We start from the raw sequence: 27,145 nt of genomic DNA, 5'->3' as shown, positions 1-27,145 counted from the left end.
GATACATTTAAATTTATGAATGAAGCTTTTTTTTGCCTTTCGTTACCTATGTTACTGTTCCATACATTAACAACAGCGTTTTATCCTGAAGCACAAGGCGAGAAAGAAAATAATAGACCCACGTTGAAAATAACTTACAGAAAACAAATTATATAACTGTTTTATTAAATAACTCACGTTCACCAAAGTCACAAAACAACTTCTACATTAATTTCCCGATTTATAAAAATAAGAAAATTTTGAAATTTACCTAATAACAATTTTTTCCTTCCAATTTCCTTTTCATCCTGTGGAAAAACTCGCTGAATATGATTTTGCGCAGCTTTTATTGATTGGCCTAGTTTCCGACACGGAACAGTTTCTTCGCTTGAATGACCTCCACATTTCATGGTGCAGGCTTGTAATTTCAGGTTGAGTAGCGCCTTTAATAACATCTCCACGACACCCAATCACGGAAAATCAACCACCTCACACGACCACCTATTGATCCACTATAGCTATATATGCAATCCATCTGAGCAGCTTGTACCCTCTCCATAGGTATGCTGTTGGAGAGACAAACCGGGGTTGTGAACGCCAGCTAGGTATGATATATATCATGTTGTATTTTCCCGTAGTTTTTTTTTCTACTACTTTTGATTTTAAAGTATTGTTTTCCTTTCTACAAAATATAACATTATATCTTAATAATATACCCTTATCAACGCTTATTAATGGTGTAAATACATTTTATTTTATCAGCACCTATGATAAAATATATAAAAAATTAAACACTATGACATCATCACCTTAAACTTTATGAACGTTGTTTAGAAAAAAAGTATTACCTAAGCTTTTGTTTAATTATCTGTATATGAATTTTAACATTACCTGCAGCACGTTCCATCTAGTGTTAGATCACACAAAACTTTGCTGCTCGACAGTCAAAAAGTAGATGATAAGTTACACCTAAGGTTGATTGTTCTCAAATGTATTGTGATTACACTTAATGTTGGTTGTTCTCTGATGTATCGTGATTACACTTAATGTTGGTTGTTCTCTGATGTATTGTGATTACACTTAATGTTAGTTGTTCTCTGATGTATTGTGATTACACTTAATGTTGGTTGTTCTCTGATGTATTTTGACTACACTTAATGTTGATTGTTCTCTGATGTTTTTGACGACACTTAATGTTAATTGTTCTCTGATGTACTGACTTATACTAGATTTAGGAGCTTCTGTTGTATCCTAAACGAAACTTAATAACAACTCTTCTAGCTCCAAATTCCTCCAAAAATTAAGAAAAAGTAATGTAACATCCATTCATTACTCAAAATTTAGTTAAAGTTTTAAAAGTTTTTAAAGTTTAAAAAAAATCTAGAAATACAATAATTTCACCAATACATTGTTTTCGACAAAGACTGATTAAATACTGATCTGTATAAAAATGCTTGCTCACTTCATATCTTTAAATGAACACATTAAAATATGCTGTGTTTACCCATCATACTATAAGAAGGAACAAGTTTAATTACTTAATGAAAGTTTCGTTTAGACTTAGTTTTCGCTTCTTCGGGCCCCCCGCTAGTACAGCGGTATGTCTCCGGATTTACAACGCTAAAATCAGCGGTTCGATTCCCCTCGGTGGGCTGAGCAGCTAACCCTTTGTGGCTTTGTTATAAGAAAAAACACACGCTTTTTCGGGAAGATTCCAAAAAAAACCAAACTATAATATATAAATTACAATGTGTCCATTTTGTTGGTCATTTTAGTGTAACATTTCTAATAAATCTAAACATACATGACCTGTCCACTACCTATACATCCGAGGGTTATCCGAAAAGTTCGTGGCCCGAAGTATAAAGAAAAAAGACTGGTTTCATTGTGATTTATTTTTCAACATAATCTTCTCTTACGTCTAAACACTGTGCTCTAAGGTTTTTGTGTCCTTCTGAAAGAGCTCTTAGTCCTCAATTCATGACTAGACGGTATGTCCAAGATCACCATCACTTTAAAATATTTGACTTTTCAGAAAGATTTTAGGGTTAGGGAAGAGAAGAATCCACTTTAATCTAAATCGTACGTGGGTGATCAAGTATGGATAGCGTTTGAAACAATAAGTAAGTTGGAAGAACACACTTCTCTTGAGAAATGTTGTTTGTTTCTTTGATTTCTTGACACAGATTGTTGATAAAGGATCCATAGTAAATCCCTGTAATTGTTTCATATCTTCCAAGTAATCAACTAATAAAACGCTCTTGACAACCCTAAACACTGATGCCACCACCTTCCCAATAAGAGGTTGTGATTTGAACTAATTTGGAGTGGGTGAACTTGGATGTTTCCACTGAAAACTTTGAATTTTTTGTCATTGAGTAGAAGTGATGAACCCACGTTTTATCCATAGTTATGACTCAAAGTAATCGTTGTCTTTCAACAATTTGTATTCATTTTTGTTCAAGAAACAAATTTGAAACCCACCTGGCACAAACCGTATTTGTGCCCAAACTATCACTCAAAACGCTTGCTACAGTACTTTTACCGATTCGTACTTTCTCTGCTAACTTCCTAACGATAATTTTTCTACCACATGTAATCCAATTATGAACTTTATCTACAATTTTTATTGTGATCAATATCGAAGACCCACCTAACCTCGAATCATTTTCAGATGATTATCTACCGCGTTTAAACTTAACGTACAACGTTTTCACTGTTGAATATGCAAGAACACTTTCTCTTAATGTTGCTTTCATGTTCTGGTGAAATTTTTGCGGTGTCGTTTTCTTTTTTTAACAAAAAGTTTTATCTTGGCACGTAGTTCGATCTTCTCTATGACTCTAACAGCATTCACTTCTTTACTTCATATATTCACAACACACAAAATAAGCTTGTTAAGTTGTAGTGAGTGTTGTGTGTTCATAAGAAGGTCCAAACTCTCAATATTTATCAGAGAAAATCATATAATCCAGTTTTTTTCTTTTAGATCAGTCCTCGAACCTTTCGGACAACTCTCCTAACTGTTTATATGATTAACTTCCTACAAGTAGCAGAGGAATGAACATGAAAGTGGAAATAAGACATATTATTTCAAAACAGTTGGTAAAAGAGTAGCCCAAGAGTTGGCGGTGGGTGGTGATGACTAGCTTCCTTCCCTCTAGTCTTACACTGCTAAATTAGGAACAGATAGCGCAGATAGCCCTGGTGTAGCTTTGCGCAAAATTAAAAAAAACAAAAACATAAGTGATAGAAATAAATGAATATTATTTTCAAAAGCTGCGTGACTGTATTATAGAAAACTCATTACTAAAATCAAAATAACTTTTCTGAAGTTTAAATTCGCGGACATATGTTATTTTTTAGTTCTGTAAAATATCATAATTCATAACTGCATATAAAAGACGGACACACTAAATTACATCCAAAGGCGTTGAAACAGGGGATACTGAAGCGTTATAGCACTCTCACTTTTAAATATTTGACTTATATAAAAAATGTGGATTATATTATTATATCAATTTTCTGGGGTCGTATGTTCAAACCTTCTCTAATTTGAGCTGTCTCTCGCAGTTTCGTATGCTCTCAATCTCTCATTATAAAATCTGCATGTCCAGCCAAACACTATTATTTTGCGATTCATTTTTACTCTACTGACATCAACAGGATAACGTGGCGTTCCTTGCGTTTTTTTTTAGCCTAAAGTGTTCACATGTTGTTAGCTAAGGTTTTTAATATCATAGTATATGACAATGCCCTTTTCATTGCCCTTCCTATGGCTCAGGAGTACCTCTAATGACCTATAATGTTAAACAATCAGGGGCCGCAGATTCTAATCTCTGTTGCACCAAACATATTCACCATTTCAGCCGTGGGAGCAATATTATGTGTAGGTCAATCCTGTTATTCGTTGGTAAAAGAGTGGCCCAAGAATTAGCGGTGGGTGGTGATGACTAGCTTCCTTCCCTCTAGTCTTACACTGCTGAATTAGGGACGGCTAGCACAGATAGCCTTCGAGTAGCTTTGCGCGAAATGAAAAACAACAACAACAACAAACAAACACATTTTATTTTTAAGATAAACATACACACTTTAAACAATAAAAATGAAGAACTACATTTATACAAACTACTCACTGAATAAATGAATACTTACAACCATTTAATTATATATATAGATGTCTACAGGTTTAGATAGTGGTGATAAGATCGTTAAATATGTAACTTTGTGCTTAAGTATAAAAACAAACAAAAACACACACACATATATAACTTGTATTATTATTTGACGTCAGTGATATTCACGAAAGAGTCAAACGAAGTCAAGGTTAGAATAAATTAATTATAATTATAATAATAAATTAATTGAGTATAATGAAAGCAAACACTCAAGAAGTGCCAATGAATAGTCACAGTATCCCAAATTCAAGTGCCACAAGCTAAATTTGGCTTTGAAATGTAATTCTATATGATCCACCGGTGTGTACACGGTTCATAACAAAACGTTGGTTGTGATCCACCAGCGTGTTACGCAGTCCATAACTAGAAATCGGTTTGTGACCCACCGGTGAGGCACATGACAACGAATGCGTTAATGGCTAAAAATAGCAAGAAGATCAATAAGGTACGAATGTATATAGGAATTAGAATTAGAATAATTAAATAAGGATAAACCCTAGGGTACGACATGTATTAAAATCCTAGGTAGTTCTTTAGAGATGTGATTAACTAAAAAATAATTACTCTAGCACAAAATACAATAACAGTTACGTGAGGATTATAACCTTAAAAATATATATTAAAAGTCATTACAATGTTGTCAAGCGCTGTTTTTTTGCTTTGCTGTGTTTATAAAGAACTTTGAGCCGTCCCTAATTTAGAAATGTAAGACTAGAGGGAAGGCAGCTAGTCATCACCACCCACCGCCAACTCTTGAGCTACTCTTTTACCAACGAATAGTGGGATTGACCGTCACATTATAAAGTCCCCACAGCTGAAAGAGCAAGCATGTTTGGCGCGACGGGGATACGAACTCGCGACCCTCAGATTACGAGTCGCGCGCCTTAACACGCTTGGCCATGCCGGGCCACCTAAATTGGTTTGGACCACATATTCGTATAGTAATAACCTGGAGTCGGAATTGTATAGATTCCACAAGATGTCAGAAAGTGTGTTGTTCGATTATGGCTATTTTTTGGGTAGAATGGTCTACAACTGATTCCCATTTGTCGACAAAAAAATGATGATAGAACACAACGTTCAAGCTCAACCAAAAAAATGCTTAATCCTATTGAGATTTGTTGACTCAAGCTGTAAGGCTTTTCAACATAATGTTAGATAATGTGAGTGCAGTGAGTTACTGCATTAATGTACTGAAAGCTCTTCTTCCCATAAAGATGGAAATATAACGCTGCGAATTTTACATTATTGCAAACAACTTTCAAGCTCACTATGCCATGACCTGTTTCTTGAGATATCGTATTTTAATGTTAAATTGACTTTCTTAGCTAACGTATTTTCCTAAAATCATGAATTTAGATTAGTTCTGGTATTCTTCCAAACACCATAAGCACTAGGGCTAACTACAGTATTGCTAACTAGATTTCTCGTACTTCTTTTCAATGAGAACAGTACCCTTAATTGTTGTCGATACTATGATCAATTTGTTATATATTCTGTGAATAAAACTGTGTCACTCTGGAGGTCATCTGGCTAAAACGCTAATCAAATTGTCTCCTTCATACGACATATTTTTATTTCCCGGTCAACAGCTGTAACCAATTTCTTTCAACACTCAGCTATATAGCATTCCGCATACTGGAATGAGTTTCTCTGACCAGCATTTGTAACTCAGTTTTGTATTGTTTCATCCATTAAAAAAGTGACCGTCAAAGGAATTTGTTCCTTTCCAACTTATTTCACTTCCTAGAAGACAATACATAAATACTCTCATTTCTTTTTGTACTAGTGCCTTAACTGTTCATATTTACTCTAAGTGAATAAAAGTGGTGACCCCAGTGATGGCCTGACATGGCCAGGTGATTAAGCCACTCCACTCGTAATCCGAGGGTCATGGATTCGAATCCCCATCGCACCAAACATGCACCCCCTTTCAGTCGGGGAGACGTTATAATGTGACATTCAATCCACTGTTCGTTGGTAAAAGAGTAGTCCAAGAGTTGGCGATGGGTGGTGATGACTAATTGTCTTCTCTCTAGTCTTACGTTGCTAAATTACGGACGACTAGGAAAGATGGCCTGGCATGGCCAAGCGCGTAAGGCGTGCGACTCGTAATCCGAGGGTCGCGGGTTCGCGCCCGCGTCGCGCTAAACATGCTCGCCCTCCCAGCCGTGGGGGTGTATAATGTGACGGTCAATCCCACTATTCGTTGGTAAAAGAGTAGCCCAAGAGTTGGCGGTGGGTGGTGATGACTAGCTGCCTTCCCTCTAGTCTTACACTGCTAAATTAGGGACGGCTAGCACAGATAGCCCTCGAGTAGCTTTGTGCGAAATTCCAAAAACAAACAAAAAACAAACAAACAAACTAGGAAAGATAGCTCTCATATAGTTTTGCGCGAAATTTAAACCAAACCCTAGTGATAATTTCAAAAAATTAAAATATTTATTTCTTTTATAATTATAATTAAAAGTTTTATTTTATAATTAAAACATTATTTGGTTTTAAACTTCTCATCAGTGAGTTTTATTGATTAGTTTGTTTCTTTTCCTTTATATAAGTTGTTTCAAACATTAGAAGCATCCAATTAAAACTATCATTTGCATTATATTAGAGGTACATATTAGTTTATTTGCTTGTTTTTAGCCTTCTTCGATCGTTTTGGGGCAATTTGGGTCAGCTGTAACATGTAAATAACTCAGTGTTACTGTAAACTAATGAAGCAAAAATTACAGCAAATTTAAACAGCGTAAAGCCAAATAGAGATTTACCTATTCATTGGTTTCACAGTGTTTAAATTCATACTCTAATCAATGTTTGAATAAGGCCATAGAAATTTTGTGTACGGTGAGTATGTGAATGACAGATAATACATAAGTGAAACATTAACGACCTAAAAAGTCGCTTTAAAAAGTAACGCCATGATAGTTTGGATATGCATATTTCTAGTGGGTACTCGGATAAGAACGTTTATATCACTATTACACAACATAATTCAAGAGACGCGCATGCGTAAACGTGTGTGTGTAAAATGTCACAAGAAGTTTCATGAAACAATTATCATTTTGTTTGTTTGTTGTAAAGCACAACACTACACAATGAGCTATCTATGCTAAGCCCACTGCAAGTATCAAAACCTGATTGTTTATCATTACAGGTCATTAGAGGTACTCCTGAACTATCGGAAGAGCAATAAAAAGGGCATTGTCATATAGTATGTTATTAAAAACCTTAGCTAACAACATGTGAACACTTTAGGCTAAAGAAATGCAAGAAACGTCGCGTTATCCTGTTGATGTCAGTGGTGTGAAAAGGAATCGCAAAATGATAGTGTTTGGCTGGACATGCAGATTGTATAATGAGATTGAAAGCATAAGAGGCTGCCAAAGACAGCTCAAATTAGAGGAGGTTTGAACATACGACACCAGAAAATTAATATACTAATATAATCTACATTTGTTATATAAGTCAAATATGTAAAAGTGAGAGTGCTATAACACTCCAGTATCCCCTGTTTCAACGCCTTTGGATGTAATTATACTGTGTTCGTCTTTTATATGCAGTTATGAATTATTATGTTTCACAGAACTAAAAAATAGCATAGGTCCGCGAATTTAGACTTCAGAAAAGTTATTTTGATTTTAGTAATGAGTTTTCCATAATACAGTCACGCAGCTTTTGAAAATAATATTCATTTATTTCTATCACTTATGTTTTTTTGTTTGATTTTGAATTTTGAGCAAAGCTACACCAGGGCTATCTGCGCTAGCCATCCCTAATTTAGCAGTGTAAGACTAGAGTGAAGGCAGTTAGCCATCACCATCCACCGCCACCTCTTGGGCTACCCTTTTACCAACGAATAGTGGAATTGACCGTCACATTATAACGATTCCACGGCTGAAGGGGCGAGCATGTTTGGTGCAGTGGGGATTCGAAACCACGACCCTCAAGTAACGAGTCGAACGCCTTAGCCCACCTGGCCATGCCGGGTCATCACTTACGGACGATTTTACAAAGCAGGAAAAAACTAAAACTCTTACTTAGATCAAATTATTATATCATTTACCACAATGAACATTTATTGTTATATTTGTCATGTTTGGGTTGTAGAACGATCAATAAAACTCTCACGTCGCGATTGGTCTAGAGAAATATATAGCCACTGATTGTAAACATTTTAACATGACAAAATTTGACCCGATTTCAATGAAAATTTTTCAGTTATGTAAAAGTACATGTGACCTCTTGTGAAATAATCTGTACGTGATGAAGAAAAATGTATAACATTTTCGGATTCAGCGTAAGGAATTAGTGTTGAACATGTAAACATTTCAAGAGACTAAAACCACCGTGAGCCTTTGTAATATCGCAGTTATGGATACAAAGTTCATTAATTATATAAAGATAAAATTCAATAATGTTAAACAATGCAAATAATTAATCAATTACCAACACTGAAGCCACTTGTAAAGAACGATCATTATGTACCTCAACTTGGTTATTCACTTTTATGTTTGATGAGAATAATGTATTTACTTTATTATTTACTTCATTTTATTGTTAGCAATTTGTTTGTCATTGTTTTTACAAACAGCCCTTTTCCTTGAAATGTGCATTGAGTACATTTTGAAGGATCTTGAATATGTCTGTAGAATACGTATGTAGAGAGTTTATATTTTTATTGTCCTTTATGTCCATCACTATATGTGGCATGAAAATTTTCAGATTATATTAGGTTGAAGGTAAAACGATATTTTAACATTAATTTTATCTCTGGAGTCTCAATAATTGACACTTTAAATTACAAAGTGTTTGGCAATGTGCCTAATTTTCAATGTGATAGAATCAATCGTGTATAGTATTACCGGAGAGACTCGTGTAAGTTTGAAATGTTTTTAAAATACATTATAAACAGCTGAGTGATCTTTAGTATAGGTACGTGTTATATTTATAAATATTTCACATTTACTAATTCTTTTGTACACACCGGGAGGTATTGAAGAAATATGATTGATTCGTTTTTCCACGTGTATAATTGTACTGAATTTGATACCGAAGAACTGAGTTCTGAAGAAAAAAGCTAGAACAATTTCTTTAATTATCTGGTGAATGAGTTGGATAAAAATCTGAACCCCAACATTCATTTCGCAAGTCCAACTAACAACAATGAACATCTTATATGACATGGAAGATACAAAGTGACTGTAAAACGAGGGTGAAAATAATTTAAGAATCAACAAAAAACAGTTAGTTAACTAAGACAGGTTCCAAATATATCTCTTTAACAAGCATATCGTTTTGAAATATTCGCTGATAAATGTTTTCCATCACATGGTTAGGTCTATAAAAATTACAGCATACTAAAAATATAGGCGGACCACAGTTGTTAAGATGTTTGGCTTTTGTTTTTATAGTTTTATGTATGCCTTTCGCTCGTTTGAAACCACTCCTACATTTTAAATTGATTCTTTACAATTCTGAAAATTTACTTGACAGAAAAACTTAAAAATGCAACATGGCCAGGTGGTTAGGACGTTCGACTAGCAATCTGTGGGTCTCGGGTTCGAATTCGCATCCCATCAAACCTTTTCGCCCTCTCAGCCGTGAGGGCGTTATAATGTACGACCAATTCCGCTATTCATTGGTACAAGAGTAGACCACTACGGATGGTGATGACTAACTGCCTTCCCTCTAGTCTTACACTGCTAAATTGGGGACGACAAGTGCAGACATCCTTCGTGTAGCTTTCTATAAATACAACGTAAAAGTAAGTTAGAAAGATACTAATTAACTCAAATTTATTATGTAAAAATACGAAAATAAATAACTTTTAACAATCTCTACATCTTCTTCAAGGAATACATTTATAAAAAATCCTACTCCATCACATTAACATTATGTATAAGAAAGTTTACCGCATCAAACTAAACATACTTTTCGTTTTCTCAAAAGCTAAAGATCGCTATTACTGTTTTTTTAATATCTATTCAGTATTTCAGTCTGCTCAGCAATATTTGAAATGAGAAACACTCGATGAGCAAACCAAGTCTTGATAAAAAGCATCTTATTTGAACATTGAACTCGTGTCTTCACCATACATAGCGTGGATACACTTGGTTCGTATGATCTGACGATGTGGTTTTCTATTAAATGCATTCGATATCACATATTAATTCATGTTGTGAATTTGTTTGCTCGCAAACACTTTCCATAGTTTTGAAGCTAATAGGACCAAACTTAGTTAGTAAACTCAGGATTACTTGGAGGTGTTATCTATAGAACAGCCCACCTACCGTTATCTATTTAGATACCAAGGGGATTAAAACACGACTGAAAAGTCATCCTATTGGCATGATGTGACCTTTGAACCCCGAAACAGAGCACGAGTATTTTAGGCTTGTGATTACAATGAGTAAGTACGTCTGCACATTGAACTGTTAAAATACATGAAAAACACTCTAATTATAGTATATTTGTGTATATATTTATACGTCAGTACTGCAATACATGTAACACTGAAGTGCTGACCAAAATTGCAAAGCATTGCATTTTTAATTCAAAAAGTGCCACAAGACACTCTTTCGTTTAAAGTTTAACAGCTTCAAAAAAGTATATTAAATATAAAGTGGTTTGTTTCAAATTTTGCGCAAAGCTACACGAAGGCTATCTGCACTAGCCTTCGTTATAATGTGACGGTCAATCCCACTATTCAAAAGTTAGCCGTGGGTGATGATGACTAGCTGCTTTCCCTCTAGTATTACACTGCAAAATTATGGAATTGACCGTCACATTATAACGCTCCCACGGCTGAAAGGACGATCCTGTTTGATGTGATCAGGATTCCAACCCGCAACCAGCTTAGGAGTCCATTGCCTCATCCACCTGGCCGTGAAAGTAATATAAAAAACGGTTTAAATCGAAAAGAAAAACGTGATTAATCATATATCTTGAATAGATTCACAGTGGTTTCCTTGTGATTAATCATATATTTTGAATAGATTCACAGTGGTTTCCTTGTTTGTGAAAGGTGCATGATAACCTTGAGTGTTTTTGAGTTTTTTTACGAAGTATATGATGAACTTGTGCAAGCTTCCTCATGAATAAATTTCGTGATTAGGATATATTCTTTCAGACGGATACTAGTAGTATCAATAACACCCGTGGCAACCATGCAGTAACATATCAACATCAAAAGCATTAATTACACTTTCTTATCAGATGGAACAACCTTTTATCGTATACGTGGTTTTCTAAAAATTATTTAGTCTTATTGCATGAATTTATCAAAATCAGTGCATAAGGCAATCTTTTAACGTTGAAATTGATTTAGTAATCACCTGCGACATATCTAGGCGTAAATTTGAGTTACGCACGCGAGGAGAGTATTGAAAGTGGTCTGTACTTTTACTTTCGCTGGGGACGGTTCGAGTAGCCACCCTTGTGAAAGATTTTAATTGTACACTAGAAATGGCACATTCTGATAACTCAGTCACGTAGGCAACACAAAGTAGTATAGAAATTTACATTTTTTGTTGGGAGAAAACAATCAGTTATGATTTTATGTCAAACAAAATTCATGTCTTCAAATTTCAATATTACGTACGGGTGCACGCGTGTATGACTAGCTACGCCTCTAATCACATACATGAGAATGACAAATATATGTTTGAAGGTCAGTGCAGGTAACCCCAAACCATCTTTTCAGTTGTTTTTGAATAAACATTACATACGAGGCCTGTGAATAATGATAAATCTTTTAAAGAAACTGAGCAGTTAGATTCTTTACCTTCCATTTTCATAATTGTTCTCGTAACATTAGTTCTTCTTGTCTCTAAACCTATTGTAATAATTATAATAATAGAAAACTTTAAACAATAAACAAACAAAACAAATCAAATAAAGTTCAATTTTACAATGGCATGCCATTTACCTTTACCCAATTTTGATATATTCTTAAAAGAACTGAACTGACAATCTTTAGGGGAACCTCTATTGTACGTTCATAGCTATTTTTCTTTACTTTTTCTGTCTAGACCGTCCCAAATTTAGTACACAATAGACTAGCGCAGTGGCTCCCAAACTGTGCGCCGCGGCACCCTAGGATGCCGTCGGTTATTTCAAATTTTCGAGGGGAACACAGCGATATCGACATCTGTCGAACCGCGCGAACTACAAGCTCGAGGTAGTTCATAGTTTTAACATTACATCACGCTACATTCTTTTCGGTAACGTTCTCGAATGTTTGAAATATGTTTTGTTTACTTCTACTTTCGGCTACGCCAGTAACTTCTCGAACTTTCTCGTTTCTTACATTTTTTATATAAATACCTTTCGATTCCCCGGGACCGTCAGTAATCGAAATAACTGAAGGGTGTTGTGTGTGCGAGGTCTAGCGAAGTTCAGTGAATTATTGTGTTGAATTTTAGTCCTTATGCATAAAAATAGGAAAATTTTGAACATTAATAAGAAGTGTGAGAATGAAGAAAAGAATGGCGAACCACAGACCAGTGGCAAAGTCGTGAATAAACGGAAATATCGGAAATATAACAACAGTTATCTAGATTTTGGTTTTACTTCGGTAGATGTCAGTCATGAAGAGTGTTTACAGTATGTATTATGTCTAAAAGTTTTGGCTCCAGAGTGCATGCTTTCAAGTAAACTAAAACGTCACTTAGAGACCAATCATCTTGACATGGCTAGTAAATCCCGTAATTCTTTTAACAGAAAGTTAAAACAATTGAAAGAACAAAAAGGTACATTTTTGAAACAAGTATCAATACCTAGCATCCTACAAGGTGGCATATGGAGTCCCGAAATGTAAAAAGCCTCAAACCATCGCAGAAAAACTGATTCTACAATGCTTTCAGTCATAGAATCAAACATATGTCCGAATACCCCAACGATCAGCTAACTGGAAAAAATAAAGGGAAGGAATTCGTGTTACAGTTAAATGAGGCGATAGTAACAAGGATGCTCATATGATTTGCTACACACGGTTAGTGGATGGTGATAAAATTCTAAAAGTATCTCTGCAGCACGCACATTCTGAAACTCGCAGAGAAGGTTTCAGTCTTCAGAAAAAAGTTATTACTATGGAGAAAAAAAATGAATGAAGATGATGGCAAAGACTGTTTCCCCTGTCACAGCAGTTTGTTACATCCAATGAAGTTGATTTGATCCATAACTAAAATCTGTTTTTGAGGAGCATCTGACACAGCTCAATGACTGGTTTGAAAATTATTTTCCAGAAGATATGAAGAAGTTTGCATGAATCCAAAACCCATTCAAGACTAAGGTCCTATCTGAATTTACCTCTGCAGAAGAAGAAAATCTTATTGAGCTAACTTATGTTGTTGTTGTTTTGAATTAAGCACAAAGCTACACAATGTGTTATCTGCCCACTACGGGTATCGAAACCCGGTTTTTAGCGTTGTAAGCCCGCAGACATAGCGCTGAGCCACTGGGGGCTACTTGACTTATGACAAGACTTTTAAAACAAAATTTGACAGCATGGAACTAACTGAGTTTTGGGTATCAATAAAAGACAAACATCCGCTGCTAAGTACTAAAGCTCAGCGAATCCTAATTTCATTTGCGACGTCATATCTCTGCGAAGCTGAAGTTTCGGCGGTTGCTGTGATAAATAGCAAGTACCGCGTGAAAATCAATGTGGAACAGGAAATGAAGGTGTCGGTGTCCAATCTGATTCCAAGGTTTGAGAAGTTGTGCAGTTCCCAACAGGAGCAAACATCCCATTATAATTGTGGTTATTTAAAAATCAAATAAAAATATTGATTTTACTTTCAATTTATGTGTATTATTCTTTCAAAAGCTGTTAGGACATAAATACTTAATAAAGGGAACTATTGGGGTTTGTTTTTTTTTTGCCTCGGGAGACGTGAAAAAATTGCTGAGACACTAAAATTCCCGTGAACCCAGAAAGTTTGGGATATACTGGACTAGACGGAAGGCAACTGTTCAACAACACTTATCGCCAACTCTTCGCTACTCTTTAATCAATGACTAGTGAGATTGACAACACATTATATTGCCTCAATGGCTGAAGGTAGAACATGTTCAGCGTGCGAGTCGAGAGCCCTAACCATCAAAAAACTTGGAAAATAATATGATATAGAGTTCATGGAGAGTGCTGCTAACATGTTGCCACCCTCCATCATCAGTGGCTCAGCGGTCACGTCCGCAGACTTACACCGCTGAAAACTGGCTTTCGATATTCGTCTTGAGCGCATAATATACAGCCCTTTGTGAAGTTTTGTACTTAATTACGAGCAAACAAAGCTTTTCTGTTTGTAAAATTCAACTTGTTAAAATATATATGTAATGTTACATCTGTAAGAGAAAAGCGAAAAGGTTAATACATATATCTTTATTTTAAAATACAATTATATTTCAACAATACTATTTCTGACTACATGTTTATATCTTAGAAGTCCCCTTTTTTCTTTCTATTAAAATTCATTAACGCAAATTCTGATTTTCTCCTCAGTGCACATTATAGATGTGTCACGAAATAATAATAATGCCTTAAGCTTATGCCATGGAAGCGGATTCAGGACGATGTCTCACCTCCATGATTACTGATTTTTATAGTGTGTACGTATTGTTTCAGAATACAGCATTGCTTCAGTAGCACTGTAACAAGTAAGTTAGATGTTATAGACGTTTTACAGGACGTTTTATGTCGGTCAATATGTCTCGTCAATGTCGTAACAGCCGCAATACATTCTGCTATATTTGTGGCGAGTATACGCTTGTTCATCAGAGACACTCAATGACTGTTCTTGTGAAGAAAGCATATCATCTGTACTTCGGCTGTAAAATTGGTGATCAAAACTAGGAATTGGCGCCTCAAATTTGTTGTGCGACATGCGTTGTCTGTCTGAGAGCTTGGCTCAGAGGCACTCGAAAGACAATGTCGTTTGCTGTCCCGACAATATAGTGAGAACAGAAAGACCATATGACGGACTGTTACTTCTGTTTGACTAATGTTTCTGGTTTCTCTGCCAAAAACAAGAAGTCAATTGAATATCATAATCTGCCTTCAGCAATGAGGCCCGTGCCATATGACGACAGTCTTCCAATTCCGAAACCACCAGAAAAATGGATCTTAGATGAACCAGATGAAGAAACTGCAATGCAGGGAACTGGCAGTGACATTGATCCGGATTTTGAACCGTGCTCCTCAGGCAATCCACATCTCATAACACAGTCAGAATTAAACGATCTGGTCAGAGATTTGGTCTGTCAAAAGCAAAAGCCAAATTGCTGGGTTCGAGACTGCAGGAATGGTGTTTACTGTCACCAGGTACGAAAATTTGTTTTTCGAAGCCGCCAAGATAATATAACCAAATTCTTTGCATAAGTTGACAGTCTCTGTTTCTGTGTTGACATCGAAGGATTGTTCTCTGCTTTGGGTTGTGACCATGACCCGCAAGAGTGGCATCTCTTTATTGATTCATCAATGTTAAGCCTCAAAGCCAGGGGCGTAGATCCTGGGAGTATGGGTGGGATACATCCCCCCCTTCATTTTAGGTGGGGGGTATGGTGCATACAATCATCCCCCCTACAGTTTGGTCTGTTGAATTGTTTTATTGCATCACAAACCTACAAACTGTGTGTTTGTTCTTGTGATTCTCGTGTTCTTACCAATCGAATTACGTAATTAGGCCTAGATGTAGGCTTTTTCAGTAACCGAAATGTACATCTTTAATGTAGGCATGCTTCTAAGCTTTTCCATCTAAGCTGATAGTTCGTAAGTATTAGTCAGTAGGCCTAATTATACATACAAGGCTTGCAAGCACTATCACAGAATCTACCTACGTCTTGTACGTAGTGTAAGATTAAGTAAAATTTTCATCGCAACAGATTGAACAGAGCTTGAAATTTGAAAATATTACTCCCAAGCGTAAACTCCTGTGATCTAGATCTGGCAGGCCATTTATAGCTTGTAGCTGCATCAATCCTATGTGTATATTGTGCGGCTTTCCTACGCCATTTGTTCTTATGCATGTCTAGCCGGTTTTATTGTCGAACGCCTTACTCTCCTTAGGTGCCGAAGTAGCTGACCGTAGTATACGTTTAGTGTACAGTTAACGACAGGTTCGAGCTGCTCTGATCCAAACGCGCCCTACACCCCCCCCCTCCGCTCCCTTTAGTCTGAGCCTCGATTTTACAACAGGGCTCATTAGACCTGTGTTTGTGGCCCTCATTAATCCATGAAATTTCAGATTACCACTGCCCTCTAATAAAGTGCTGGTGCTTTATGGTAAAAGAACAATATATTCTCTTATCATAGATAGTAAAAATATTGTATTTTCTTGCATAATTAGAACACAAAAGGAACGATTTCAACGGCCTGAAGCCTCCACTTGAATTGTATTGCTAGTTTTTTGTTTAAGTATTTTTATTTAATAGACGTGCTTTTAGACATTATATCACAACTTATTTGCTTTTTGATGAGCTTTAACAGGAATATAATATATTTGTGATTGTTTAAGTATTTTTCGAGAAACTTGCAATTACTTGTGTTGTAACTAGCACACATTATTGTACCAGCGATGCCCAGGCGGTCAGTCGGCTCGGTGGTCGACTTAAATACATTGTACAGTTCAGTCCTACTTCCATTCTGTTCTATCTTCGTTCGTTGTACGTTAGAGTTTTTCAGTAAAGACTGTATTTTATCTTGTTTAGTCATCTAAGAAACAGATTCCAATTATGACAAGCAAGCAAGCGTCTGAAATTGTCCGATATTAGACAGTTCTGCAAGCCAGTTACTAGTACTACAAGTGGCAATGCAGATGCAGATAATTCAACAACCTCAAGCAAAGTGATAGAAACTTCACATACAGAGGAAATACCATGGTCATCAGAGGACGAGTCTGAAAATGTTTGTGCAACTATTGCACATCATGAACCACCAGATAGTTGTGAAATACGTTTGTGCAGTAATGAAAAATCTGACACTTCACAGCTGCAGTGTGGAAAGCCATATCATCCAGAAAAAAACAACTAATACTACAACATAAAGCAAAATCTCAAAATACCCACTTCCAGGGCAAGTGGTTTGATGAGTTTCCATGGCTGCACTTCGACAATCAGACTCGAAAAGTCTGATTACAACGCTTTCATTGTGCCAAGGCGGAAAATAGAGGTCTTTTTACAGGGAAATTGGAGAGGCCAGTAGAATATACCTTCATACCCACTGGTTTTTGCAACTGGAAAAAAGGCAAAACAGAAATTTAACGAACACCAATCCTTCTCTCAGCACAGATTCGCTGTATCTCCAGAAGGTTCACTTAATGTAACTCCAGTGACTGTCCAACTACATGATGGAAAAAAGAAGCAGCAGGAAGAATGCAAAAGAAGTCTAGCCAAAATATTCAGAAGTTTTCGTTTCTTACTGCGTTAAGGTTTAGCATTACGTGGACATACTGATGCGGAAGGGAACTTCCTGCAGTTAATGAAGCTCCTGGAAGAGGAAGATCCTGAGTTGATGGCCTACTTGTCAAAGAAAGCCACATTCACATCACCCCAGGCTCAGAATGAAATAATGGAGATGTTCAGCAATCAACTACTGAGGAACATAGCACACAAAGTTTGTTTGTTTGTTTTTGAATTTCGCACAAAGCTACTCGAGGGCTATCTGTGCTAGCCGTCCCTAATTTAGCAGTGTAAGACTAGAGGGAAAGCAGCTAGTCATCACCAACCACTGCCAACTCTTGGGCTACTCTTTTACCAACGAATAGTGGAATTGACCGTCACATTATAACGCCCCCACGGCTGAAAGGGCGAGCATGTTTGGCGCGACGGGAATGCGAACCCGCGACCCTCAGTTTACGAGTCGCACGCCTTAACACGCTTGGCCATGCCGGGCCAGCACACGAAGTGCAGCAAAGTAAAATCTTTGCATCAATGGTTATGGCACTCAAGATGTTACAGGTGCCGAGCAGGAAGCAATACGTGTGCGATACGTAGATGAGAACCTTGACGTCCATGAGGCATTTCTTGGTTTGTACAGTGTTTCCAATACAACTGATAAAACAATATCCTCGACTATACTTGATGTACTAGACTCAATTTACAACTGGCAGGGTTAAGAGCACAAACTTATGATGTAGCCGCTAACACGAGTGGTGCGTACAGTGGATGCCAGGCAAAAATAAAAGAAAAGCAACCGTCAACTTTGTTTTTTCACTGCAGAGCACACAAGGCTAATTTAATAATACAACATGCAGTTGAAGCTTGTGAATGTGTTCGAGATTCTATCCAGTGGGTATATGAACTTGGTGTCTTGCTTCAGAGGTCAGGCAAATACAAGACAATCTTTGAAAATATTGTATCGTCAGACAGCTACAATGGTCCAGTTAAATACATCCGCCCACTGTGTCCAACACGCTAGTTGTGCCGCCTATCTGCAATTATATGTGCTAATGATCACTACAATGACATTGTTGATTCTTTGTCTGAGTTAGCAAATAAAAAATCAAATGTAGCAGTGAAAGCATGAGGTCTGCTGGACATATTAGGATTGTTGATGGCTCAGCATCCATTAGCTGCATTAGAGGAACTAAACCGTGCGTTCCAAGCAAAATCAGCGACAGTATCTGGCATGATTGAAGCATCTGCAATGACAGTTGAGCAATTGCGGGTATTATGAACAGAGGAAAATTACAACAAGATATTTGATGAAGCTGAGAAAAAGGTAGCTTCCCTAGATCTGATGCCTATTGAACTACCATGTATTCACAGACCCCCCAGAAGGATCACAGGTGATGGCTCAGCATACCATTCTGCAACAGCTAGAGATTACCATAAAAGCCAATATTTTGAATTTGTGGACACAGTCATAGAATATCTTACCGCTAGATTCAATGCAGACAACAATGACTTGAGGCAATATCTGGCACTTGAGAACATGATCACGTCTGGCAAGATTGACAACTCAGTTATAAACTTCTATCCAGAAATCTCTGCACAACGGCTCGAGTTTCAGTTGCCCGTGTTCAAAGGTACAACAAAAGCAGTATCTCTGAAAGGTGCGAAGAATGATTACTGTAAAATGCATGAAACAAGCCAGCAGATGTTTAGTGAAGTGTTTCTTCTCATGAAAATTTGGTTGTATGTCCAGTATCCAGCTGCGAATGTGAACGCAGCTTTTCTGCATTAAGACGGTCGAAGACGTGGTTAAGGTCAACTATGTCTTAGTGCCGCCTCAACCATGTGGCAGTTTGTCACACTCACAAAGATGAGGTCGACAAGATAAATATAGAAGAGCTTATGAAAGAATTCATAAACAGATCATCACAAAGGAGGTCTACGTTTGGTAACATGTAGACTAGAGGACTAAATGAATCTTACTTCAATGAAAAGTATGAATAATTATGTGCTACATTGTATTGATGTGCAATTTTCAAGAGTTCGCAAAGACATTTTAATTATTGTTATCAAACAACATGAACAGTTTTTCAGTAGATATAAACTTATCAAGGGTAATTACTAATTTTATTAATATTTGAAAACGTAATTCATCCAATGAAAGTTATTAGTAACCTTGTCAAATATAATGGCCATCTTTTATATTGTGCAGTGTGCAGGAATAAATTCATGTGGCAGTTAATTTGCGACACATTTGTCTTTATTCTATTAACATTTTGAAAACTGTTCACAACACCTCACTTATACAAACCTACATGGAAACCTTGAAGTATCGTGGCAACAAGATTATTCTGTGACTGCATGTTTACAGCTTTTAGGTTCACGTAATCAGAGATTACCAATTTGCAAATTGAACAGTCCACATAAGTGGTTGCAAAAATCCTACCCCCATCGGGTGTAAAAAAATTTACGCCCCTGCTCAAAGCTGTTCTGTTACACAATGACAACGTTCACTTTTCAATACCTGTTGGCTATGCAGCACACATGAAAGAAACCTACGAGAACGCGGAAATGTTGCTGAAGCACATCAAGTACAGCAAGTACAACTGGAATATCTGTGGAGGTCTGAAAGTCGTTGCTCTGTTACTGAGACTGCAGCTATACAAAGTACTGTTGTTTCATCTGTGAATGAGACAGTCGTGCCAAAGAGCGGCATTATTCTAGACGGAGCTGGCCACTCCGTAAAAAGTTAAGTTCCAGGACAGAACAATGTGGCGCATGAATCGCTTGTCAACACGACAAAGATTTTTTTTGTGTCCTCTTCACGTAAAATTGGGACTAATGAAGATTTTCGTGAAAGCAATGAAGAAAGAAGGCGAAGGTTTTCGTTATTTAAGACAGATATTCCCAAGAATAACTGAGGCCAAAATCAAAGATGGCATTTTTGCTGGCCCTCAGATCAGACATGTTATATGTGAAAAGCGGTTCGAAGATCTGTTAGTTGGGCCGGAAAAGATTGCCTGGAAAGCCTTCAAAAACGTTGTTGACAATTTTATCCACATTACATTCAGTTGGTAGACAAACTTCTCAAAGCATACAAAACAATGAAGTGCAACATGTCACTCAAGATTTATTTCCTCCACTCACACTTCGACTTCTTCCCCGCAAATCTCGGTGCTGTCAGTGACGAACACGGTGAAAGGTTTCACCAGGACATTGCTACAATGAAAAAACGATATCAGGGCAACTGGAATCCGTCAATGCTTGCTGACTACTGTTGGACACTGCAACGTGATGCACCGGACATTGAATACAAACGAAAATAAGGAGCAAAATACTTTAATTATGTTGAACTTAATAGCGTATTAGAAACATAAACGCAATTAAATACTTTATTGGCGGTAAACAGTTAACTGTCTATTTCTCAGAGTTCCTACGTGATGAAGCAAAACCAAAACTATATTTGTGCATATCCACCAGGTACCTGTCACAATCAGCAAAAACTTTTCAGGAAGCAAAACTTTTAAAAATAAAATGTTGTGCAGTGTATTTTAAACACAAAGTTTAATCGGCTTCTGAGCCTGAACCAGAATATTATGGTGTTTTTGTCAGGGAAAAGTTGTATATCTCTACATTTAAAAAAACAACAAAACAATTAGTTTAACTAATAGGAAAATACATCTTTCAACGAAAAGCTAAGTATTATTATCGACAAAACAAAACCTCCTTAAAACGTCTAGTATGCGACTAAATGGATAAATTACGAAAGTTTACACGTGAAAGCAATTTATTCTTTTGTGTATTTATATTTGTATCGCCCAGCATAGTCAGGTAATTAAGGCACTCGACTCCTAATCTGAGGCTGGCAAGTTCGAATCCCCGTCGCATCAAACATGCTTCTCGTTTTAGCCGTGGAGGCGTTATAATGTGACGGTCAATCTCACTATTCGTTGTTAAAAGAGTAGCCCAAGAATTGGTGGTGGATAGAGATGAATAACTGCCTTTTCTCTAGTCTTACACTGTTAAATAAGAGACGGCTAGTGCAGATAGCGCTCGTGTAGCTTTGCTCGAAATTAAAAAAATATATATTTGTATTATGTAAAGAAAACGAATTGTTCATTTCATTAATAATTATTATTGTTTTGTGTCCACTATGTAAGAACAAAAATATTTTTAAATATATTTTATTCAATTTGTGTGAACACTTTTGTTTGTGATGCTTTCCCATAAATAACTTGAAGAGCAACAGTTTCTGTAATGTTTATTTTGATCTGTTTTACTTACCTTGTTTCTCGTTTTTTGTTCCTGTTGTGTTTTTCTCAATAATTAATTTAGTGCGTCTGTAAAGTTTCTACTAATGATTGAATACACCTTATTGAAAAGCTTAACATTTTTTAACACATTATGGCTGCAGAAAATCTTTGATTTAAATATTTATGTTACTATACTTCCAGTGGCTTAGCGTTAAATCTTCGAGCTCACACTACTAAAAACTGAGTTTAGATATTCGTGGTGGGCACAGCACATATAGCTCATGGTGTTGCTTTGGGATTAACAACATACAGAGCTATAAAATATGGTACGTTCAGTGCAGTCATAAACTATTTAAAGTTTAAATTTTAAACAATCAAAGTGACACCCTTGGAGCGATGTGATCGTGTACTGCAATTATAAAACTAGTGGCGGAATTGTGTAAGAAGATAATAGATTTAAATCTGTTAACTGTTCCAGTTTTATAAATAACTGCATTGACTTTATATATGCCCTATTCAGATTTTTGCAAAGGCCCACTGCAAAGACAAATCCTTTCAAAATTTCTAGAAATAGTAATCAAAATTCAATAAAACACATTTCTAACAAAAATATAAACTTAGGCACCTGAGTTACGTACGCTTTTGTAACAAAACAAAGAGATCTAAAACCTTAAATTCAGTGTCAAATATTACACATTATAAAACATAATTTACATAGTTAGTTAATTCCTGGCCGGTATTTTAAACGTGTAGCCTGGGTGGGTCAGGCCGCTGACTTGTTCCATCCTATTTTGACAGTATAGTTTTATATAATTTACTTTTTCATATAACATTTGAAAACAACCTGTACCTTTACTATACTAGAAAATTGACTCTAAATGATTTAATACTGTATACACACTATACTGGTTTACGTTGGAAACACAGAAAACCAATTCTGTTTTATAACAAACGAAATGCTAATGTTTGAAAAAATTATCTACAAGCAAGGAGGCGATAAGTTAACTTTTACTGCAACAGAGAACAGTTGAAACTATTGCAGTCACTTGGTGCTTTTGTACAACATGGTTCTGTAATTCTGCACCAAATAATAATGTATAAAGTTATTAGGTGTTTTGTACTGTTTATTAACAATATGAAAATGTCATTCTGTTGATCAAATTACAAAAATATATGTATTATAACATAAATGGACTGCAACAGTTCCAAATGCTTCTTTGTTACCTCATAGTTCATGTCTAATTCTTCTTTTCTTTATTCCGTGATGACGAGAAAACCCACTTGTAGAGAAATATATATTTAAAAACGGCTGGTATCGGTTTTTAAATATATACTTCTTTTCTTTGTACGATACCGTATTCAAACGCTGCCCTTTCGTTTGTCATAAAACAGAAAAAATTTTATGTTTAATCAAATTAAGCAGAACTTTCTGCTGTCTATAAATGTTATAAAGATAAATAGCGTTATAAGCACAAATTAAGGAACGAAGAAGAAACAAATTTACGAAATATTATTATCCCAACTAGATTCGACGTACTATGTGAGCCATCTTCGTAGGTACACTGTAGTACGTACATCGAAATTTCTCGGGGAAATCATCTGCATATTTTATAAATTTACGTTTGTTTTTCGTTACTTATTTATGCTTATAAAGCTGTTAATATTTACAAAATTCTGTTTTCAATTTACAATCAGCTTCATAGTTCATTTCTCTGGGTACAGTATGGCCAAGTGGGTTAAGGTGTGCGACGTGTAATCTGAGGGTCGCGGGTTCGTGTCTCCGTCGCACGAAACATGCTAAACCCTTTCATCCTTGGAGGCAAGGGCGTAAATCCTGGGGGGGGGATACATCACCCTTCATTTTAGGTGGAGTTATGGTGCATACAATCATCCCTCCTACAGTTTGGTCTGTTGAATTGTTTTATTGCATCACAGGCCTACAAATTGTATGTTTGTTCTTGTGATTCTCGTGCTCTTACCAATCGAATTACATAATTAGGCCTAGATGTAGGCTTTTTCAGTTGCCGAAATTTACATCTTTAATATAGGCGTGCTTCTAAGCTTTTCGATCTAAGCGATAGTTCGTAAGTATTAGTCAGTAGGCCTAAGTATATATGCAAGTATCGTGGCAACAAGATTACTCTGTGACTGTATGTTTACAGCTTTCAGGTTCACGTAATCAGAGCTTACCAGTTTGCAAATTGAACAGTTCACATAAGTGGTTGCATCCTCCCCATCGGGTGTAAAAACTCTTCGCCCCGAGGCATTATCATGTGACGTTGTTAAAGAGTAGCCCAAGAGTTGGCGGTGGGTGGTATTAATTAGCTGCCTTTCCTTTTGTCTTACACTGTTAAATTAGGGACGGCTACCGCAGATAGCCCTCGAATAGCTTTGTGCGAAATTAAAAAACAATCAGTTCATTTCCCCGAACCATTTCATACATTTTTTGTGATGTTTCTTGCGCATGTTCAGTACAAGTGCTAGTACAAGTTTTAAAACGTTTCTTCCAGATGTGTGTGTATGAATGGCTATCGTGTTAGATACTAAGGTAATGTAATACTTATTATTGAGGTTTATATATATGTTTCAAGCCTTTTGTTTCGTTGCAAAAACATAGACAATTTATGTGTGTAAGTGTATAATTCTGTCACAAAGGTTTTTTGTTGAATTTACTGTAGCATTTCTTGAATTTTTAGCGTTTGTCTTTGCAATGAGCCATTGTACGAATCCGAGTAGGACTTGCAACTTGTACATTTGGTTTCACCGTAAACTATGAAGTCATAAACTCGTTGACTTGGGTGTATTGAAATACATGATATTCTATAATAACTGTATTATATGATAACTCGTATGGTGTTTAATTTGTAATCGTGTAATACAGACTGACAGTTCTTTATTGATTAAAATATGACGTAGCGACTGTTAGTAGATAATACTAGAAGTAACACCTAAAATTACGTTTCAAAAATATAAAAAACTGATTCAATCGGTCGAATTAATAGAAAATCTTAATCTACTGTGTTTATAATGAATAATCAATGTTTTGTGAACTGCTATTTTGTTTTCTTTTTGTAATAACTATATATTAGTTCATTATCAATTTCCAGTCTGTATTTAAATACTGGACAGATATTATTTGCAGTATTTACTTTAAATGTATATGGTATAGTGGGACTACCATCCAGTATAAAAAAAAACACAAAAAATGGCGGATTATTCTTCGCCAAGCTGTGTAGACGTTTCCATGGGCTCTTCTTCAGACAAACAATGTCAAAGTCTGGACACACGTGGATTTTCAAAGAATGTTTGCTGTGGTACTACTACCAGGCTTGACAATCAAAATGGTGTAGTGCAGCCTCTTCTGACTGGTAAGCTAAGTATTCGTTTTAGTCCAATTGTAAGAGAAGTGATTAGCAAATATATTTTTACAACTTATAAGTATGGGGAAAAAATATATTCCTAAAAAAATATATATATATATATATATATATATATGTAAGTAGAGTTGATGCTGAACTTCAAAAAAGGAACCAAACAACTTTAACAAGGTAGGGATGGAAGTGAACACATCACTGAATTTATCTATTAAGCTCACATAACACTAAGCTGGCTTGATTTCACTTGGAAAATAAAATCTCTGTCTTATTGGCTTCCATACTTTGTTTGTTAAAAGCTTGTGTATGAAGAATCTTAGTTTTTATCATTATACATTTCCTTTAGTTAACTTTAGAATACTACTTTTATGACTATTTTACAATGGAGTCACATTTTGCAATTGGATATTTTGATTCTATTTGTATTGCCAGTGAGGTGGCTAATAATATAGGAATTTTATTTTCCATGTGAAGTTGAGACAGCTTAGTCTGCATGGTCATGTGATTTATTTTTTTTCTACTTTCATCCCTGTCTTGTTTTGGTTCCTTTTTCAAGTTCAGTACTGTACCCAGTTCTACGTAGCTTTTTAAGTTAGCAACAATTTTTTTTCTAATGCTTGTTTCTTTATTTTTCTTATAAGATGGCTTATGTGCATTACTAGGTTATAGAATGTATTCAAAGTCTTTATAAGTTTTGCATAGAATGATAATAAAATAGGTACTCGAAGATCCTGAAGACTGTTTCACTTTATCAAATAATGATAAAAATAAAGTTACTGCCAGAACTAGCTAGACACTATGCCTGTTTAAAAGGAAAAAAAGGATGACAATGAATGAAAGCAAAAAAATCTTATTTTGACTTTTCACTGGTTTTTGACCTTGAGATACTCTGGATAGTTGAAAAGCAGTATGTAAACCACAGATAGAGTAACTATACCAGATATCTCTTCATATCTTGATTTTGATGACTTTTGTATTGCTTTAATATGGTTGTCTGTACCATTTCTATATACTGTTAGTAAACTCGCCAGTTAAAAATGTTACTTGAACAAATTTGGAGGGTGATACTGTGGTACATATCATCATTACAATGATGACTTGGGAGAAAAAAAAACATTGGTTGACAAAGCCTTTTCCATGTATTATTGTTAAGAAACTTGTAATACATTTATATTATCCTCCTGTCTGTTTTATGACATTGTGAAAATTAGAACCTAATAACTTACAAGATATTGAAGCTTAAATGTAATTTTTACTTAGAATTCTTCTGTTTCAAGTTACGAGAATGTGAAATTGTGCATTAAAATGTTTGTCCATTTTGTCTTACTGAAGTAATTTCACTCAATCTTTTTATCTGTTACAAACAAATTATAATTAGATGTTCTGATCACATCATTCTAATGTGTCATCACTTTATCTGATAAGTATTCATTCCAATTAAATATTAGTTACATCTCTCTACATTTTCTTTACCTAATTAAATTGTTTGAAGTACAATAATCTAACACTTTCCTTCCAAAGCCTACCATTTTATTCCTTTTGCTTTTATGTCACTAAATGAATTATAATTCCTATTATATTTGGATAACTTAAAAGTTAACATTTTAGCAAGTTGTACTTCTACATAGAGCAGAGCCCCACAGAGTAGTTCTATTTTATTAATGAATTAGTATAGTGCTCCTGAAGCCATGGTATGTACAAATAAGGTAAAAACAAGTTGGTGGCAGGTTCTGATATTGATCTGTTTTTACTTCAGTCGTCTGTTGAAAAATGTCATAACTGGGTTGTATAGCCAGTTGTTTTCTCTCTGGTTATTTCAAAAAGAGAATTGAAAAGATGACTGCAGCTGTTGCCAGCAAGTTGTTTTCTTCTTTAGTCAGCATAGAGTTCAGTATTAGTGACAGCATCAGCTAGCTGAAGTAGTTTCCTCATAACCTAATATTAAGGATAGCACAAATAACCTATTATG

General features: G+C 35.8%; 1 protein-coding gene across 3 annotated transcripts in view; it reads left to right on the top strand.

Moving 5' to 3' along the window:
• The first annotated feature begins 443 nt into the window (after positions 1–443).
• The window catches only part of Naprt (nicotinate phosphoribosyltransferase), a 92,388-nt gene continuing 65,686 nt past the window's right edge, over positions 444–27,145 (top strand). For 2 of the 3 annotated variants that reach the window (XM_076450722.1, XM_076450720.1), the window contains exons 1-2: positions 24,215–24,350; positions 24,972–25,170. In XM_076450722.1, the coding sequence (XP_076306837.1) occupies positions 25,008–25,170 (163 nt within the window). In that variant the 5' untranslated portion in view covers positions 24,215–24,350; positions 24,972–25,007. Of the gene's footprint in view, positions 585–24,214; positions 24,351–24,971; positions 25,171–27,145 lie in introns of those variants that run through there. The other variant, XM_076450721.1, reaches the window with a different exon arrangement.

The sequence above is a fragment of the Tachypleus tridentatus genome, chromosome 8 (assembly GCF_004210375.1).
Source record: "Tachypleus tridentatus isolate NWPU-2018 chromosome 8, ASM421037v1, whole genome shotgun sequence".
Lineage (NCBI taxonomy): Eukaryota > Metazoa > Arthropoda > Merostomata > Xiphosura > Limulidae > Tachypleus > Tachypleus tridentatus.
The sequence above is the reverse complement of the archived record's forward strand: the minus strand, read 5'-3'. Positions and strand labels throughout refer to the sequence as shown.